This window comes from Erpetoichthys calabaricus, chromosome 8 (genome assembly GCF_900747795.2).
Source record: "Erpetoichthys calabaricus chromosome 8, fErpCal1.3, whole genome shotgun sequence".
In the NCBI taxonomy this organism is placed as follows: Eukaryota; Metazoa; Chordata; class Cladistia; order Polypteriformes; family Polypteridae; genus Erpetoichthys; species Erpetoichthys calabaricus.
In genome coordinates this window covers 194,260,701-194,279,517 of record NC_041401.2, presented here as the reverse complement: position 1 = coordinate 194,279,517, position 18,817 = coordinate 194,260,701, and the positions used below count along the sequence as shown (strand labels likewise).

The 18,817-nt window shown below is 44.8% G+C and overlaps 1 protein-coding gene across 4 annotated transcripts in view; it reads right to left on the bottom strand.

The window, feature by feature from the left end:
• Nucleotides 1-2,004: 2,004 nt before the first annotated feature.
• The window catches only part of pikfyve (phosphoinositide kinase, FYVE finger containing), a 158,262-nt gene continuing 141,449 nt past the window's right edge, over nucleotides 2,005-18,817 (bottom strand). For all 4 annotated transcript variants that reach the window (XM_028808040.2, XM_028808042.2, XM_028808041.2 and 1 more), the window contains 2 exons: nucleotides 6,971-7,045; nucleotides 2,005-2,683 (listed from right to left, as the gene is read on the bottom strand). In XM_028808040.2, the coding sequence (XP_028663873.2) occupies nucleotides 2,568-2,683; nucleotides 6,971-7,045 (191 nt within the window). In that variant the 3' untranslated portion in view covers nucleotides 2,005-2,567. The remainder of the gene's footprint in view (nucleotides 2,684-6,970; nucleotides 7,046-18,817) is intronic.

Here is an 18,817-nt window from a genome sequence, read left to right as displayed (position 1 = left end):
AAGTGAGCGCAGCCATTTCCTGCCAGTTCTCTGTTGCACTCGTTTCTGAGAAGACATTGCTCTGTCTGGTTTATTTTAATTTTCTTTACATTATGTTTGGGTGTCACAGACGTGCTCGACACATTTCCCAGTGTTACAGTGCGGAGTGGTGGCTCTGAGGCTAAGGATCTGCGCTGGTATCCCGAAGGTTGCCGGTTCGAATCCCTGTCACTGCCAAAAGAGATCCTACTCTGCTGGGCCCTTGAGAAAGGCCCTTAACCTGTAATTGCTCCAGGGGGCGCTGTACAATGGCTGACCCTGCGCTCTGACCCCAAGGGGTATGCGAAAAAACTAACAAACACTGTTGTAAGTCGCTCTGGATAAGAGCGTCTGCTAAATGATGTAAATGTAAATGTTACAGTGGGTACCGCCATTTTGTGAGCCCCACTACCGAGATGCGACTCACAGCAGTTGCGCCATCTAAAATTGTTAACGCGATGGGTTTGAGGGTCGGGGCCGGCATTCGTGTTCTCATCCAAGTTTGCGGACAATCCCTGTGCGATTCTTTTGGCGAGGATTCATTTCCTGGCTTTAGAACTTTGCTCTCGGTGTGGGTACCTCGATGTCGGGTTAGCGATTTAAACTTGACGACCGATCGGCTTAACTCTTGCTTGCTCCTTGACTCTGTTTCATGTCCTGATTATTATCATTGAGAAACCTTGAATGTCTCGCCCTGAGGCTTATGGGTGTGTCGGCGTGTTGAAGACTTACCGTATATACTCGCGTATAAGTCAGGTCTTGAAACCCAAAGTATTGATCATAATATCAGACCCCGACTTGTACGCCCGTTAAAAAATACGACACTTAATTTAGTTTTTTTTACATCTTCCTGCCTCCTCCAATTTCTCACCAGTTTCTCAGACACATTGAATTTTGTTGCAGCAGCGCAGTTCCCAATTTCTTTCACCACTTCAACGACTTTTAATTTTAAACCAGCTTCATATTTTCTTCTGATCGAACGTTCTATCGTAGATAAGGGATGCTCTTACGATAAAGGTGTATGAGGGTGTGAGACACACGATACACAAAAGAGTGCAAACGTCGCTCCGGAATAGTTCGGGTATAACGCACGGTCACGTAGGCACAACACAGAGAAATAAAAAGGCCGTGTGCTCCGTGGTTACTCTCAGGTGAGTATTAGCATATCAGAATCTCTTGGACCAACAGCGCGAGTTTTCTATATTTGACTTATATGAGCAACATTATAAAATACCAGAAATTAATAATAATAAATAATCCATCCATCCATCCATTTTCCAACCCGCTGAATCCAAACACAGGGTCACGGGGGTCTGCTGGAGCCAATCCCAGCCAACACAGGGCACAAGGCAGGAACCAATCCTGGGCAAGGTGCCAACCCACCGCAGATAATAAATAATTCATTACATTTCTATAGCGCTTTTCTCAATACTCAAAGTGCTATCCACACAGGGAGGAACTGGGAAGCGAACCCACAATCTTCCACAGTCTCCTTACTGCAAAGCAGCAGCAGCATTACCACTGCGCCACATTAAATCTGCGAGTAGATACGGTAAGTGTGCCCAAATGATGTGAGCTAAGGTGAGGTTCATTTATCTTGTGCTTTAATCAGTTTAATGGCTGCTTACTTCTAAAGTCTCAATCATTTTTTCCTTTGTTATGATCATTTTTCTGTGCCAGTCTTGCTTTTAGACAGACCCTAATTAACGATGGCCTCTTTTGTAAGTCGCCTTGGATAAAAGCGTTGGCTAAAAAGGACAAACATAAATGTTACGACAGCTATCATTATTATCATTCTAAGCCAACATTATGAATTCAGAGTCATTTAGACAGCACCGGGCACAATGCCAGTCTACCACATGGCCCAGAAATGAGCAGCGGTTCAGACATGTCAAACAAGACTCCCTTTTACATTCTGTTATTTTTGTTTTTTTTAGTATACAAAGCCAAACCCGCACACTAAAGAGCAGCCGCTTCAGAGTGTCGTCCCGTCCCAGTGCCGTATGTAGCTGGTTAGCTTTATTTACTTAAGTTAAATCTTACCATTGACCTCACGTGAGTCCCAAAAGTATAAAATATCTCTGAAACAAGTTCAATACAAAATATACAAGAAAAACCGTGGAGAAAAATATGGGGAGAACAGTCCATCGTCACGAGCTGCAAAATGAGATGTTGGTAGGGGGCTCTCGACGTCATTATGTGTTATTCTGTACCAAGTCTGAGCCGAAATGAGATGGTCCGACAAATGGGGGTCAAAATAACAAAAAACAAAAAGTGGGTGGTCCAGCTTGAATGGAGCGATGTCAAGTAGTGTTGTCACGGATTGTCCTTTGGATTTCCAGAAAGCCGTGGAATGTGAAGAGAGCAGCATCAAACTTCAATGGAGTTTCACGTTGTTAAGGCTACGGTCAGGTTTAAGCTGATAAAGTGTTTCCGTTTGCTTTTTTAAATCATGTAGTTTAGCTTCTTGTGATTGAATGACATGTGTCTCCTCATGGATCCAATCATGGAAATAATAAAACAAAAGAAAAAAAAAAAAAAAAACAGTTTTAGCAGTTCACCCCCAAGCCCGTCCAGTGATCAGGGACCATGAGGAAGTACTTATCCATGGCTTCACAGAAGCGAGTCCTGTACAGCTCTGGAGAGACCACGGTGGGCATTTTGCCTGTGAATGAAAACGACAAAAATTAAGAATTAAAAGTCGTTACTGTAATAGGCTTGAAACTACTGATCAGAGTGGAGCAGATGATATTATTTATCTGGACTTTCAGAAAGCATTTGATGAGGTGCCACATGAGAGGGTGGGCATCAAACTAAAAGATGTGGCAGTTCAGGGTGTAGATGGGTGCACAATTGGCTCAGACACTGGGGAGTGACAGTGCGAGGAACCTCATCAGAATTCACCGATGTTAAGAGTGGTAACCAGCAGGGGGCAATGTGGGGGCTGCTGCTATTTTTTTTTTATTATTATTATTATTACCACACTTAATATATTAACTTCACCTGTTTGTTGTCTAGTAAAAATCTTGTAATCGATATTTAACCCACTTCCTATTGTCTAAATGACTTGAAATTTTGCACACGTATTCACTTCCGATGACAACACATGAATCAATAATCAGTTTCACTAACTGATCAATTAATCCATGTTAATTAAGAAATTAAATTTTCATATGAAGAATAGTTCAAGAGTTCACCAATAGATGGTGCTAGTAACGGATAGAACATTTCATTCGAGAATATTGGAAACATTTTCAAGACTTAAGAAGTGAAAGTGAATCTGCCCAAGCCTGTCTGCTGTCCAAGTCTCTCTGTGATGATATAACAGATTCCAAATTATCTGCTAATCCACCTGTCTTGGTATCATCTGCAAACTTAACCAGCTTGTTACTTATATTCCTATCCAAGGCTGATGCCAGCAGGCTAGTGTAGTGCAGCAGCTCAATCCCTGATTCACTAGGGGGCGCCAGTGGTCACGAGCTGGCTGCTCAATGAATGTATGGCACCGACTGATCAGCTCCGGCGGGCTGGCAAATTGCAATGAGAGCTGACTATAGCCGGTTGTGGCAGTTTAAGGGTTAAAAACAGCAATGTGAATGCCCTGGAGGGGCCAAGTCTGAGTCCAGATCTCCATCTAGTTGAGCAGTAGTGGTCGAACTTGACAAAAGCCGTGTCCCCCCCACGATCACCATGACACTTGACGGATCTCGGATCTCTTAGTGGGGGACAATATCAGAGCTGAGGGACTGAGAGACCGGAGCCCAGCGACTCAAGGCTGTCATGGCCGCTCCCCATCATATACTGACTTGAAGGCTGAACACATACAGTATGTGGTTTTAATTATGATTTGACGTTTTATATTTGTTATTTATTTGGACCAACATTTTCACTTTGACATGAAAGAGTCCCTTTCTTTTTTTTGGTTGAAGAACCCAAATTAATGGATTCAATGTTGTATAACAAGAAAATGGAAAAACATCCAAGGGAGTGAATACTATTTATAGGCACTGTGTGGTACTTGGGCACCAGCTGTGCCAAGGGGGTACGGCTTACTGAGCTAAAAACTGTAATTAGTGTTGAAAGGTTAACACTTCGTGCTTTTATTGTGCCAAGGCTGGACTGCAGCTGTGGAGGTTCTCTCACATGTCCCAAATTGGGCCTGGCACCCTCATGAACTAATCCTATGCCCATCAGTGGCCAGCGTGCCAATCTATGGAACTCCAGCTGCTGGCATTTCTCTGCTGACTGCTGGGTACTTGCAAGTGCTGCCAGTTTCCTACAAAGCCCAAGTCAGTCGTTTATATGTTGGCACCCCATGTGCCAGCTTGGCCACTGACATTAAATGGAAAGGTAATTAAAATGAGTGCAGATGGCAGCAATAACGTCCAGTGAAAATTCTGCCAGTTGATTGTGAGGATGAAATCTTTTTTTTTTTTTTTGTGAAGTTCTTTCCATGTAAATTCTAACGCACGAAATGACTGTTACAGATTTACCGTCATGACAGACAGGTTCGGTTTACTTTACAGATGAGGTGTTGCTGTAATAGCAGTCCTGCCCAGTATGAGATGGACGGCAGTTAGAGGCGTTTGGCGTGTGTGCTTGGCAGAGGAGCCAAAGCTACCATCTGCAGGATTAGGCCAGAATGCCACGAAGTCCGATTCCCTGCTAAATAAACGTGACAATACCCAAGGGCGACCGGGCTTCAGCCCAGTTCATGGTAAGGACAGGCAGCCTCTACCTCTTCCTCTTCCACTTCACATGTTTGTGGGGAACCAGCTACAAAGTCATTAGTAGACATCTTCTGCTGCCAGCCACTGAAGGTGGCATGGTGGTGCTACAACAGTTGGTGTGTCAAGGACTCAAAGGCTGCATATATACGAGTACACACACACAAACGGCCAGGCCAAAGTTTCAGAACACTCAGTTTTTCAGTTTTCACTTAAACTTCAGTGAATAATTTGAAAAGGGTACAAAGATAAGTGATAAACTTCCATAGGCTTAGAAACAAAAAGGAACAAGTAAAGGGTTAACAAATGTGGCAGACGGCTGGAGGGACAGGGAGAAGAGCAATACCTTCCCCGGGCCACGAGAGGGCAGCTGCCCTGGTCTGCATGGGAACCACGGGAGCAGAGCTTGGAATCTCATCCCTGTTGGGGCCCATGGTCACCGCCAGGGGGCGCTCGGACAATTATGGAGCCCTGGAAGGCAGCACTTCCACCACACCAGGAAGTACTGCCAGAAGAATTGTCCAGGTACGCCCGGAGTACTTCCGGGTGCAAGAGGAAGTGCTGCCGGAAGAAGATCAGGAAGCACCGGGAACACATCCGGGTGACATATAACTCCATTTGGGGAGCCGGAGTCGGGTGGAAGAGGACGGAGCTTGCGAGTGAGGAGTTGGAGGCGGCAGAGAGAAGAAGGAAGTCCAAAGAGACTGTGTTATTGGTGGTTGGTGCACTGCTGTTGTGTTGTGCAGGTGCAGAGAAGAATAAAACACGTGTATTTTGGGACATTCTGCGTCTGCCTGTATGTGTCCGGGTCCAAATATTCCACACAACGTCCAGCATTTCTACAGCGATGGAAGTGAGCGAAGCCTTGGAAGTTGATGTCAGCAGTTCCTGCAGGTGCCCCAACTTATGTTGATTACTTACAAACCCTCTGTGTGTATTAAAGCAAACATGTGTTGCTACACCCTCTGAAGAATTATTTGGACTATATTAGACTTTGGGTACATCGCCATCATAATGACAAGCAAAAGGCAATGAGCAAAGCAAGAGAGACAGGCATTACAACCCTTGTGGGGGACGGCTGGGACACCCCTGTAATGGAAGCACTGGGGGAAGAGGGCATTTTCAGGGCAATACCTCCCCTGGAACATGAGAGGGCAACTCACTCACAGTGAGACCATGGGTATAGAGCTTGGAAGGTCAGCCCTGCTGGGGCCCGTGTCCACCACCAGGGGGCGCCTGGACAGTTTCTGAGCCCTGGGTGCCAGAAGAAGATCTGGGTGCACCTGGAGCACTTCTGGGTGCCCTATAAAAGGGGCCACCTCACTCCATTCAGGGAGCCAGAGTCTTGGAGGAGGTGGACAATGCTTGCTGGGAGAGGAGAGGAGGCGAAGAAGACGACTGTGTTGCCTTATGTGCTGTGAGCGTGGGGAACGGAGGAAAGCGTTACCCCCACAGAAAAGAAGTGTGTGTGTGTGTGTGTGCTGGACGGTAATTGTGTCTGTCTGTCTGTGTCGGGTAGGGTGGATGGAACGCCCCCTGGTGGTCCACACCCTTTAAAGTGCAAGTCTTTTAGAGAAACTGCAAAGAAAGCCGAAGTGTCAGTGAATATGATTTCCTACAACATCAAAAGGTACTTGGACACTAGAGGAGGAAACTCTGACGGGAGTCTAGTCAGGTCTAGCAGACCCCATTGTAGGATGCTATACTTGACGACCCCTTGGCTTTCTTTGCCATTTCTCTAAAAGACCTACACTTTTAGGGCTCATAACAGTCTTTCTGTCTCCCTTTGTTCATTGCCTTTGTTCTTCTCACCATTATGATAGCAATATACAGTGCAGTATCATCCAAATGACACTTCAGAGGGTGTAGCAACGCTGCTCTTATACAGGCAAAGGGTTGGTAAGTAATCAGCAAAGGTTGGGACACCTGCAGGAATTGCTGACATCAACTTTCAAGGCTTCATTAATGTCCCTTGCTACAGAAAAGCTGTAAGTTGCTAACCTGTTACTTGTTTTCCTAAAAGGTAAATCATGGGTTTGTCACACGTGGAAGGCATGCTGGGGGGTTTGGTAATCGGTTTAATTACCGAGGTGATGGCACATGCGAATTCAGGGGCCGGCGACATTCAGTGCCAGAGAGAGCTTCTTCAGAGTGTTCCCATTAAACATAATGTGCTTGGGAGAAAGAGAATGAGAAACTTTTAAGTATTAATTAGTTCAACATACCTTGACCACCCAATATTCCAGTTGACTTTACAACCATTTCCAATTTCTTATCCCACGTGAACGTCCGGATATAATCTTCAAAAGGAAAAAAAAAAAAAGAGAAAATTGTACATTATATACATTGTATTTAAAGAATGGAAAAAGAAAATAATTACTGTTGTCAATTGTGTCTTCTTTTACTTGGCACCTGACAAACTGTTCACATTCAATATCACATTCTAGCAGGATCTCAAGTTCCACGAGGGACGTTCAGAAAGTTTCTGCACCTTTTTTTTTTTTTTTTTTTTTAACTCCATCCATCCATCCATTTTCCAACCCGCTGAATCCGAACACAGGGTCACGGGGGTCTGCTGGAGCCAATCCCAGCCAACACAGGGCACAAGGCAGGAAACAATCCCGGGCAGGGTGCCAACCCACCGCAGGACACACACAAAGACACCCACACACCAAGCACACACTAGGGACAATTTAGAATCGCCAATCCACCTAACCTGCATGACTGTGGGAGGAAACCCACGCAGACACGGGGAGAACATACAAACTCCACGCAGGGAGGACCCGGGAAGCGAACCCGGGTCTCCTAACTGCGAGGCAGCAGCGCTACCACTGCGCCACCGTGCCGCCCTTTTTTAACTCTTTATTTATTAAGAATTTCAAAAACAAATGCCATCACTTTTTTAGTCACCTCCCTTTGCGATGCCAATTTTTCCCGGCGTCATACCAACTTTTTAATGTAGAGCGTGTTGCCACCGATGCACCGCTGCTCTCGCATGATCATCACATGGCTGTAGCTGGACATCCAAAGCAATCTGTGTCCATCACACTAGTACGGCCATTTTCGAACATTTCAATCCACTCTACGAGAGAGAACTTTATCCCCATACTGAGCACACATGCGGAGCTCCCGGCACACCTTCTGCCCACAAAAAGCGTATAACAGAACGCTGTTCCTCTTTGGTGCATATTTGTAAGTTTCTCAGCCATCTTCACCACCGCAAAAACAGCAATGTGAATGCCCTGGAGTGGCCGAGTCCGAATCCAGATCTCCGTCTAGTTGAGAATTCGTGGCTGAACTTGATGAAGGCCGTTTTCCCCCCACGATCACCATGACACTTGAGGGAGCTCGAGCAGTTTAGGGGGGGATAAAATCAGAGCCGAGGGAGTGAGAGACCTGAGGCCCACTGACTCAAAGCTGTCATGGCCGCTCTCCACCATATACTGACTTGAAGGCTGAATATTTACAGCAGGAGTGCCCAACTCCAGTCCTGGGGGGCCGCAGTGGCTGCAAGTTTTCATTCTAACACTTTTCTTAATGAGTGCTCGGTTTTTGCTGCTAATTAACTTCTTTTGAATTCATTTTAATCGACTTGTTTTTTAAGATTTGTTTCCCTGAATTTCTTCTTCATTCCTCTGAATTGCTTCATTTCTTTCCTTAAATGGCACCCAAACAAAAATGAAATGTGAAGTGAGGGAGCCAACAGAAGACCAACTAAGTCAGGGCCTCAAACTCCAACCAATTTCACTCCAACCTGTTGCTTAATGAGGTGCAGAGTCTTGTCGTTAATTAAACTCGTTCTTTAATTCCATGGCTTGTTGCTGCTCTCATTGTGGCACAGCAGACGTGTCCGAAATTGTGGATTTTCTCTTTTCTAAGAGCAGATCAGTATTCCTGAGACCTTCACCTTTCTTTATTTTCAGATATTGTATGCTGGTCCTGTTTTGGCTCATTTTGTATCTCATTATTGTTTGGCTGCTAATTAAGCAAAAAGAAACAATTGAGGGGTCTGAGTCTTCAAGAGCAAATCAAATAAATGAATTCAGAAGAAGTTAATTATCAGCAAAAACAGGTCACTCATTAAGAAATGGGTTAGAATGAAAACCCGCAGCCACTGACCAGAGTTGGGCACCCCTGGATTACAGCATGCGATCGATGATTTGGTGTTTTATATTTGTAATTAATTTAGTCCAACATTTTTATTTTAACATGAGTCTTTTTTATTAAAGGACCCAAATTAAGGGATTCAGTGGTGACAACTCTTACACTAAACTGCAAGGGCAGCCGGCGTGCCAGACACAACTAGTCACATGACACTCTGGTGTCTCTTCCCGCCTTCACCGTTTCCAACGAAAACATAAAAAAGTGCGGAAACTTTTTGAAACGTCCCTCGTATTTCATAGCATTTATGCCAAATGCTGAACACTGGAATCTGATGCATGCACTTACCTGTTGACTGCACAGTTTCCTTTTCATTTTATTATAGGAGAGCGGGACCCCTGCTTCAGACCTCCGAGGCCAAGAACAGGGGACTGGCCAGACAAAGCCCGACGTGGCACAGACAGCATCAAACAGCTCTGGAGAACAACGAGCGGACGATCAGTCGCATACATGCAGACCTGAAGCTGAGCAGACGCTGCATGTGCCCGTACGTCGAGGTGACTGCCAGACCCTGCGTGTGCCCATCTGTGGTGCTCTCGGCCTACACTGAGGTAATAAGCTGCATGATGGGAATTTAATCAACTCGAGAAAGCAACGTGAGGCGTGCAGGTTTTTGTGGTTTAACAAATCAGTGAAGTATTATAATGTGTGATCAAGGTGCCTTATTTTTGTTGCCAAAATTCTATTATACTGTACGAGGGGGTACCCAAAAATAACCGGAATTGAAAGAAAAAACTTGTCTCCTTCACAGTCCTCTCCATGTGATGAATGCACTCGTTCCAATGCTTTTCCCACCGGTGGAAACATTTTTGGAATCGCTGAAGAGGAACGTTTGTCCAGGGCCTGCAGCGATTTTACTTTGACTTCCTCCACGGTACAAAAACGCCTTACTTGGAGTTCTTTTTTCATATGCGGGAGCAAGAAAAAGAAGCACGGAGCAAAGATCAGGCGAGTAGGGAGGGTGGCAAGAACTCACAAGAAGACACAAGTTCGATACTCCGACGACAATGATCTCCGTGAACTGCACTGTGAACTTGTTTCAAGATTTTCGTCATTCCTAATTGTGGAAGGTCAGCCCGATCTCGGTTGGTCTTCAAGTGACATTTCTCCCTTGTTGGAAAGCCACTCGTAGACCTGTGGTTTACTTAAACTTTCCTCTTTAAAAGCAGTTTCAAGCATCATTACAGTTTCAGCAGCTGCTTTCCCTGAGAGGAAACAAAATTTAACACTGAATCACTGTTCTTTATAAAGTTGACATTTGTGCCCATCAGCAGGGATCGGCTCTGAGCCCTTTCTTATTTGCAGTGGTGATGGACAGGTTGACAGATGAGATTAGACAGGCGGTCCCCAAGGACTATGATGTTTGCTGGTGACATTATGATCTGTAGGGAGAGTAGGGAGCAGGTCGAGGACACCCTGGAGGGGTAGAGATATGAGAGGAGAGGAATGAAGGTCAGTAGGACCACCAAGACAGAATACATGTGTGTGAATGAGACGGAGGTCAGGGAAATGGTGAGGATGCAGGGGGTAGAGTTGGCAAAGGTGGAGGAGTTTAAATACTTGGGATCAACAGTACAGAGTAATGTGGAGTGTGGAAGAGAAGTGAAGAAGAGTGCAGGCAGGGTGGAGTGGGTGGAGACGAGTGTCAGGAGTAATTTGTGACAGACGGGTATCAGCAAGAGTGAAAGGGAAGGTCTACAGTTGGCCTACATATGGGCTGGAGACGCTGGCTCAGGAGACAGAGCTGGAGGTGACAGAGTTAAAGATGTGCATTGGGTGTGATGAGGATGGACAGGATGAGGACATTAGAAGGTCAGCTCAGGTGGGACAGTTGAGAGAGGAGAGGTGTGAAGAAGAGAGATGCTGGGTATATTGGGAGAAGGGTGCTAATTATAGAGTCATTCCTAATTGTGGAAGGTCGGCCCGATCTCAGTTGGTCTTCAAGTGACATTTCCCCCTCGTTGGAAAGCCACTCGTAGACCTGTGGTTTACTTAAACCTTCCTCTTTAAAAGCAGTTTCAAGCATCATTACGGTTTCAGCAGCTGCTTTCCCAGAGAGGAAACAAAATTTAACACTGAATTGCTGTTCTTAAAGATCACCCACCACAAAAATCACAGAACATGTTTAATAAGCAGCAAGAAACAACCAACACAGAATGAACAATAGAGAGCAACGCCATTAGGCAGACGGACACAGAATACTGTAAGTGGGCCACACCGAGCGGCAAAATTCGCAACCAAGTCAAGATTGCATGCCAGGTACAGATTCCAGTTATTTCTGGTACCCCCTGGTATAACTAATATGCACACATGTTATGTAAGCTGACTGGTTATAAATAAGACCCTGTGCCTTTGTTCAGGGACCATCTGTTAGCTGCAGGGATCTCCCTTTTCTGTGAAAGGAAACAAAGACTAATGACAAGCTTCCTCCTGCCTGGTTCTTCGGAGTGTGTATTTATAAAATATCGATTACATTTCTACCGCAGTGGTGGGATTTTTACTTTACAGCTAACATCCCAAAAGTGGAATTAGCCTAAAATGGTTAAGACGCCTCACCCGCCTTTCTCAGTATTCAAACCTACCACATTTGCAGTACGTGTAGCTCCACGTGGAAAGTTAAGAAAGTTAATTAATAACGCCTCGGTGTGGCCGTCTGCACAGCACTTTGTGCTACATTACTTGTATGAAAATGTGCTGTATAAATAAATGTTGTTGTTGTCTGTTGTGATGTGAGATTTTGCATATAAGTTGATAAATATTTTGTACGTCTTTATTTGTAACTTAGGCAAAGCAAATGGAATATTAGTGTAACATTAGTGAGAAGCATTCATGTTTATGGGTCTCTTTGAATTTTACGACAGAGTTGGGGGGGGAAGTGCCTTAAACAAGTTTGGCTAATGTTTCTCTGAAGTCTCTCAATCAGCCCCCCTAGGAAAGTCAGGCTGCCTAACTGGCAAACTTTAGCTCAACAAATGGTTTTGGTGGCAGGTGTAAAGATGTTCTGTCCCCCCATTGGTCTGAAGTATGGCTATTTGGAACTGGCTTGTATCAGAAGCCTTTAAGTACCATGATGTCCTATTGGCTCTAGGGGTTGGACAGAAACCCTATAAATGTGCTCACTCCCTGACTCTCACTCTCTCTCTCTTACCAAACTGATGCATGAACTGAAAAAGACAACACAATGAAGAGCGCAGCTCGGCAGCCATATTGAGACAGGCATGCGGCCTGTTCTGAAGAAAGCTGACCACAAATGAGGCCTTAAGTAGAGACATTTTAAGTAACTACAAGTCTGTGTGCCGCCTGAAACTACACATCACCATTTATCGGGTTGTATGTTTGCCAGTATTTAAATGTACTTTGTATATTGTTATTATTTATAAATATTATCAATAATACATTGTTTAAATTGTAACTTAACTCTTGCATGTCTTTTACTACACCTAATTGCCTGAGGTTATAGATGTAGAAGGGAAGGTGGGGAGAAATTATATACTATAATAACTTATAAACAGTGGTAAGTCTGGGAGATTTGAAGCATTCTGACAAAGGCTACATATTAATAATACAAAAGGGGAAAGTACAGCAATATTATACTCTACCAAGACAAAACAAGTAGTGTAGTCGGCAGGATTTGGGGGTAACCATGTTTTGCACCCTGTTTGCAAATACTGTTGATGTATATGTGTGTGTATGTATGTGAATTTTAGGGCACAAAGTGTACAAATGCGGTGGAAGTAAAACATTGTTTGGTTGCTGAATGGAATATAACCAACAAAGTGTAGAGACTTCATGTGTGTCACGAGGACACCCGCATGTTTGTTAGTGCTGGTGGTAGTGAGTCCCTAATTAAAGTGCTGGAAAGTGATGGGACATGCATGCGTCATTCATACGGCACTTATTCGTTTAGGATCGTTGTGTATGTATGTTAGCTTACAGGAGCAAAAGTAGGCCAACCCATAACAAAGTTGGCAAATTGTATTAGAGTAGCATTGTAGACTCAGAAATGCCTAAATTCATATTAAAAGCAGCCATCTTCCAGTGGAGTGGAAGCAGGCTAAAGCTAGGAAATGGAAACCTGTAGTGCAGGTAGAGATAGCAGAAGCTGAGCTGAGCTGCCACAAAATGGAAGGGGGCTGGAAGGATTAAAATCAGGACAACAGAAATCTGGTAGAAAGATGACAGCTGCTGTTATAAGAGGGTTACTATCTTGTATTATTGGTAATAAGGAAGATCAGTATGAGAAAGAAAATAGTAAAGTAGATGAAAGTGAAAGTTGTGTGAAAGTTTTGAGAGACGTAACAGCTGGTGTGAAGAATGTGAAGTGTTAGCGTGTAGAACACCCACTGCTAAAGTGGAAAGCAGTGAAAGCAGGAGAAGAGAGTGTAAACCACCCAGGGTGAAAGTTAGGGCAGTAGTAACAGCATCTGACTGGAACCCTGAAACATGGGTGGGTGACTTACCTGTGACAGGTGAGTGCTCAGAAAAGGAGTGGGAATGTGAGCGTGAGTAAAAGGAGAGGAAGGGAAAACAGAAACAGGCCTGTTCTAAAGAAAGCTGAGCACCAATGATGCCTTAACTAGAGACATTTTAAGTAACTACAAGTCTGTGTACCGCCTGAAACTACACATCACCATTTAATCAGGTTGTATGGCTGCCAATATTCAAATGTACTTTGCTTATTGTTATTATTTATGAATATTATCAAAAATACATTGTTTAAATTGTAACCTAACTCCTGCTTGTCTTTTACTACACCTAACTGTCTGAGGTTATACATGTAGAAGGGAAGGTGGGGAGAAGTTCTATACTAGAATACCTTATAAACTGTGGTAAGTCTGGGAGATTTGAGGCATTCTGACAAAGGCTACAAATTAATAATACAAAAGGAGAGTAAAATATTACTCTACCAAGACAAAACACCATCCAAACCTTGAATAACTGCTTCTGACTTAGTTATGTGGTATTTATGGGAGGGGGGGGGGGCACAAAGTGATTACAGAATCTTCCTCTGATTTATTGCTTTGTTATATCAGGCTCCTGCTGTTTCACGTAAATGTCAAGGTGTAGGTGGACCGGCGAGGTGACTGTGGTGCTCGTCGGAGCATTTTGCCTCTTTGCGCTCTGTGTATTTGGAACTGAAAAACGTGTGCGATGGCTTTATATGTCGCTGTACGTCAATAGACAGTTTGCTGCCTGTTGGCAATGTATCAGTTTGTCAAACTCATTTTTCTTAAATTTGACCTTCTGACCATAAACTGTCTTTGGTATTTTTAGAATGGGAAATTGCCAAAGCACAGGATTATTACAATATCTGTGTTCCTCTGGCAAAATAACTGGAAAAAATCTCCCCCTGATACCCGCCCCCCCATGGAATCATCAGCATCCATGCAGGCTGCCACTCGCTAATCATAACTAGCGACACATCCCTAGATGAGAACGGCATGATGACAGAAGGACACGTGTGTGTAACTAACACCCCGTCTGCTCCGGGATCACATGGCAGAAACAAAGACTGGAGATGGCATCGCTGATTCAGGGCTCAACTTCAAGTCCCACGTGACGCAGGTTACAGAGCCGCATTTTTCTTTGAGGAGTTTGACCTTCTCTGTCGCTGTCGGGACGGGCGTGAGACTGACGGGTGCTTTTGTGTTTAGCCAACTGGTTGACTGTAATGTGCCGTTAACTGGCGTAGGCCAAAGTTCAACTGCTGTTAAATTCTCAGACGTGGCACATGAAATGTCACCTCTACTGACCGTTCACACTTAACTTTAGCGGACTTGTTTCTGTGGGACTGCTCCGGTGGCCTCTTCGACTTGCAGCGTCTGTGATGATCTCCAGGTAAATGACACTTGCGCTGGCATGGTGGGTTCAAAACGTATTTCCTCCACCCTGCACTTTCAGCACACTCCAGTGTGTGGCAGATTTCATTTTAAATGGGTAAATTGAGATTTCTGCCCATCAGCAGGGATCGGCACTGAGCCCTTTCTTATTTTTTAAGAAATTTTTTTTTAATTTTAATTTCTTATTTTGCCCTTTATTTTTCTTTTCTTCACTATGTAAAGCACTTTGAGCTACTTTTCTGTATGAAAATGTGCTAGATAAATAAATGTTGTTGTTGTTATTTGCTGTGGTGATGGACAGGTGGACAGACGAGATTAGACAGGCGGTCCCCGTGGACTGTGATGTTGGCTGACGACATTGTGATCTTTAGGAAGAGTAGGGAGCAGGTCGAGGAGACCCTGGAGGGGTGGAGATATGAGAGGAGAGGAATGAAGGTCAGTAGGACCACCAAGACAGAATACATGTGTGTGAATGAGAGGGAGGTCAGGGGAATGGTGAGGATGAGGGAGTAGAATTGGCGAAGGTGGAGGAGTTTAAATACTTGGGATCAACAGTACAGAGTAATGGGGATTGTGGAAGAAAAGTGAAAATGAGAGTGCAGGCAGGGTGGAGAAGAGCGTCAGGAGTGACTTGTGACAGACGGGTATCAGCAAGAGTGAAAGGGAAGGTCTACAGGACGGTGGTGAGACCAGCTGTGTTATATGGGCTGGAGACGGTGGCACAGGAGTCAGAGCTGGAGGTGACAGAGTTAAAGATACTAAGAGTTGCATTGGGTGTGACGAGGAGGGACAGGATGAGGAAATTAGAGGGTCAGCTCAGGTGGGACGGTTCAGAGAGGAGAGGTGTGAAGAGGAGAGATGCTGGGTATATTGGGAGAAGGGTGCTAAAGATAGACCTGACAGGTATGGGGAGAAGAGGAAGGCCTAAGAGGAGGTTTATGGATGTGGTGAGAGAGGACATGCAGGTGATGGGGGTAACAGAGCAAGATGACGAGGACAGGTAGAGATGGAACAAGATGATCTGTTGTGGCAATTGGAACAGCCAAAAGAAGAAGAAGAAGTCAACACTTAATAACCCATGTTTTCAAAAAGGATTGTAAATATATTAAAAATCATTCCTAGACGTTCTCAGCCCCTTAATTCAGCACTTTGTAGAAGGCAGCAGTCATAGCTTCAGATCGTTTTGGGTAAGCCTCTGTAAGCTTTGCACACCTGATCCCATTCTTCCTGGCAGATACGCTCAAGCTCATTAGCCTGGGTGAGAAGTGTCTGCAAAGTGCCATCTTCAGGTCTCTCCTCTCCACGTCCTATGGAGTTTGGATTGGACACTCGGTGAACGGTTGCCCCAGTCTGAGGTGGCCTGCACTCTGCAGTGGGTTTTCTTCAAGGACCTCTCCACAGTTGGCTGCAGTCACCCTTCCTTCAGGTGTTCCCAGTCTCCCTGTGCCAGCACTCCCACAGCATGATGCTGCACCACCATGCCTCACTGTAAGATGGTATTAGGCTGGTGATGAGCAGTGCCCGCTCAGTCTTCACCAGACATAGTGCTTAGAGCTTTGTGCAAACAGTTCAGTTTTGGTCTCATCAGACCAGCCAGTCTTTGTCCTCCTGTTCTCAGAGTCCTTCACTGTCATAAGGTTGTTAATCAAGAGGGGCTTCCATCAACCAAAAACACCTGATTTATTGAGTGCTGCTGAGACAGTTGGCCTTCCAACAGCAGAAGACGTCTGAAGCTCAGTTAGAGTGACCCTTAGGTTGCTGCTCTCCTCCCTGACCGAGACCCTAATTGCCCTGATACTCAGTTTGGCTGGACAGCAAACTTTAAGGGGGAGTCCTGGTGGTGCCAAACTTTTTCCACATCATGTCAAAATTATTGAGACCACTGGGCTCCTGGGAACACTCAGAGCTTTAGAAATGGTTTTATCTCCTTGGCCTGATCTCTGCCTCACCATATTTTGATCGTGGGGGTCTACAGAGAGTTCCTTGGACTTTCATGGCTTGTTTTTCTTTTTTTTTTGTTTTCCCCTGACATGCAGTGTAAATTGGGTGTAAATACGTGCCATTCTAAATGATGTCCAGTCGACTCATTTGACCACAGGTGGACTCCAGCCAAGTTCTAGAAACATCTCAAGGAGAACTGAAGCAAACAGGAGGCAACTCAGCATACAACAAAAGGTCTGAATACTTCTAGGAATGAAAGACTTCAGATTGGGAATTTAACTAAACTTGCAGACCTTCCAGAAAATACAGGGTGAGCCAAAATGAAGTAGCACATTTCTCAAGGTCATTACGCGAGGTAGAGGCAGCCGAGTGGGTTGAGTGGGGAAGCCATCATCTCTATGCAACACGGCTTCCGGACACACTTCAGCATTCCTCCGAACGGTGACGTCCCAAATCGGAAAACAATTCTAAATTTAGACAGACGGGGGTCCAACGTTGAACAGAAAATCTGCAGGCCGTCCTCGGACTGTACAAACAAACACCCGAAAACATCCAAGCTGTAAGGGCATCCATTCTGCAGTCTGCTAGACGTTCAGCGCACTTCTGCCTTCGGCATTTCCAACACGTCTTTGATTTTGCATGAGGACCTTCATCTCCATCCATACAACATGATGGCAGTGCAGGAACTCACCGAGAGAGACTGGGAGAGCTGTAGAAAGTTGTGCACCGACATTCTGCCAACCGTTCATCGAGATGCCACCACCATGTGACATCAGCGATGAGGCACATTTCCATTCCAGTGGTTGTGTGAATAAGCAAAACTTTTGTTATTGGGCTGAAACCAACCCTCGTGAACTTCAGAGACCCCTGCACGGTTTGGTGCCCCGTTGCAGAATTTGCCATTGTAGGCCCTTACTTATTTTGAGCAACGGTCACCGTCACTTCAGAACGTCACATTGAAATGCTAGAGAACTGGATGAAATGGATGTGGTGGATGCCTGGAGCAACGGCTCACACGACCTGCGCTGAGATCCATGCAAGTTTTATGGGAGATGTTTCCGGTGGAAGCTGATCTCCCTGCGTGGCGATGTCGGGTGGCCTTCACGATCGCCTGATCTGGCTCCGTCGCCATTTCTTCTTGTCTGAAGTCGAAGGTCTCTACACACACCGACCTCAAATCCACGAAGCCCTCAAGGACGCTACTCGCCACAAAATCTCCCCTTGAAATGGCCAAACGAGTCATGTGAGTGCTCAGAAATCGTCTTGAAGAATGTATCGCAAATGACAGCCACCATCTTGACGACATCATTTTTAAAACACAGTGAAAAAACATCTACCTGGCATTCCCTTTCTTGTGCTGTAATGAAATGTGATTTGATCTCGTAGCGTTTTTGTAGAATAAATGTTTGAAATGTGTTACTTTTTGTTGGCTCACCCTGTATGTTCTCACTTTGTCATTCCAGGTCATTAAATGCGAACAGACTGGTAGATGTTCTCATCATTTCACATTAAACCCACAACAGAATAAAGTGAAGTGCTCTGAACCCCGGCTGAGGTGATGGGTGCCATTATTCTTCTTTTTATTTTCAGATTGTCACGGGGCTCATTTGGTGATTTTATTACTGTCATCATTACTGCAGTCCTTTTAAAAATGTTAGGGCAGCTAAACTAAACTTGTAGCAATAAATTCACATGTTTCCCTAGTTACTATTTAAAATTATTCTAAAATAATAATAACTCCATATCGTAAATGCAAGAAGAAACGGAAATCAGGGTGGTAGAGCCAGCCAACAGCGACTCGTTTACATAACCTTTTCTCTGCTCTAATTATTCTGACTATAAAGATAAGAATTCATCAAATCACTCTGATTTATATGCAGCCCGCTCTGCTCAGCCACCAAAATAAACATTCCCTTATGATAACAAAACCTGCTGCCGCGCTCTTAAAGGCCCCACCGTCATCCATGTTTAATGTTTGCTTCCAAAATAGAAAAAGACTGTTTACCTTTCCAGAACCTGTCAGAAACTGGAGTGCGTTACATTTAGTCGTAATATAACGTTTACAGGATTGTGAGCTAATTGAGCACCCATCCTGGTGGCATTGGGGGTGAGACGGGGGATACAACCCTG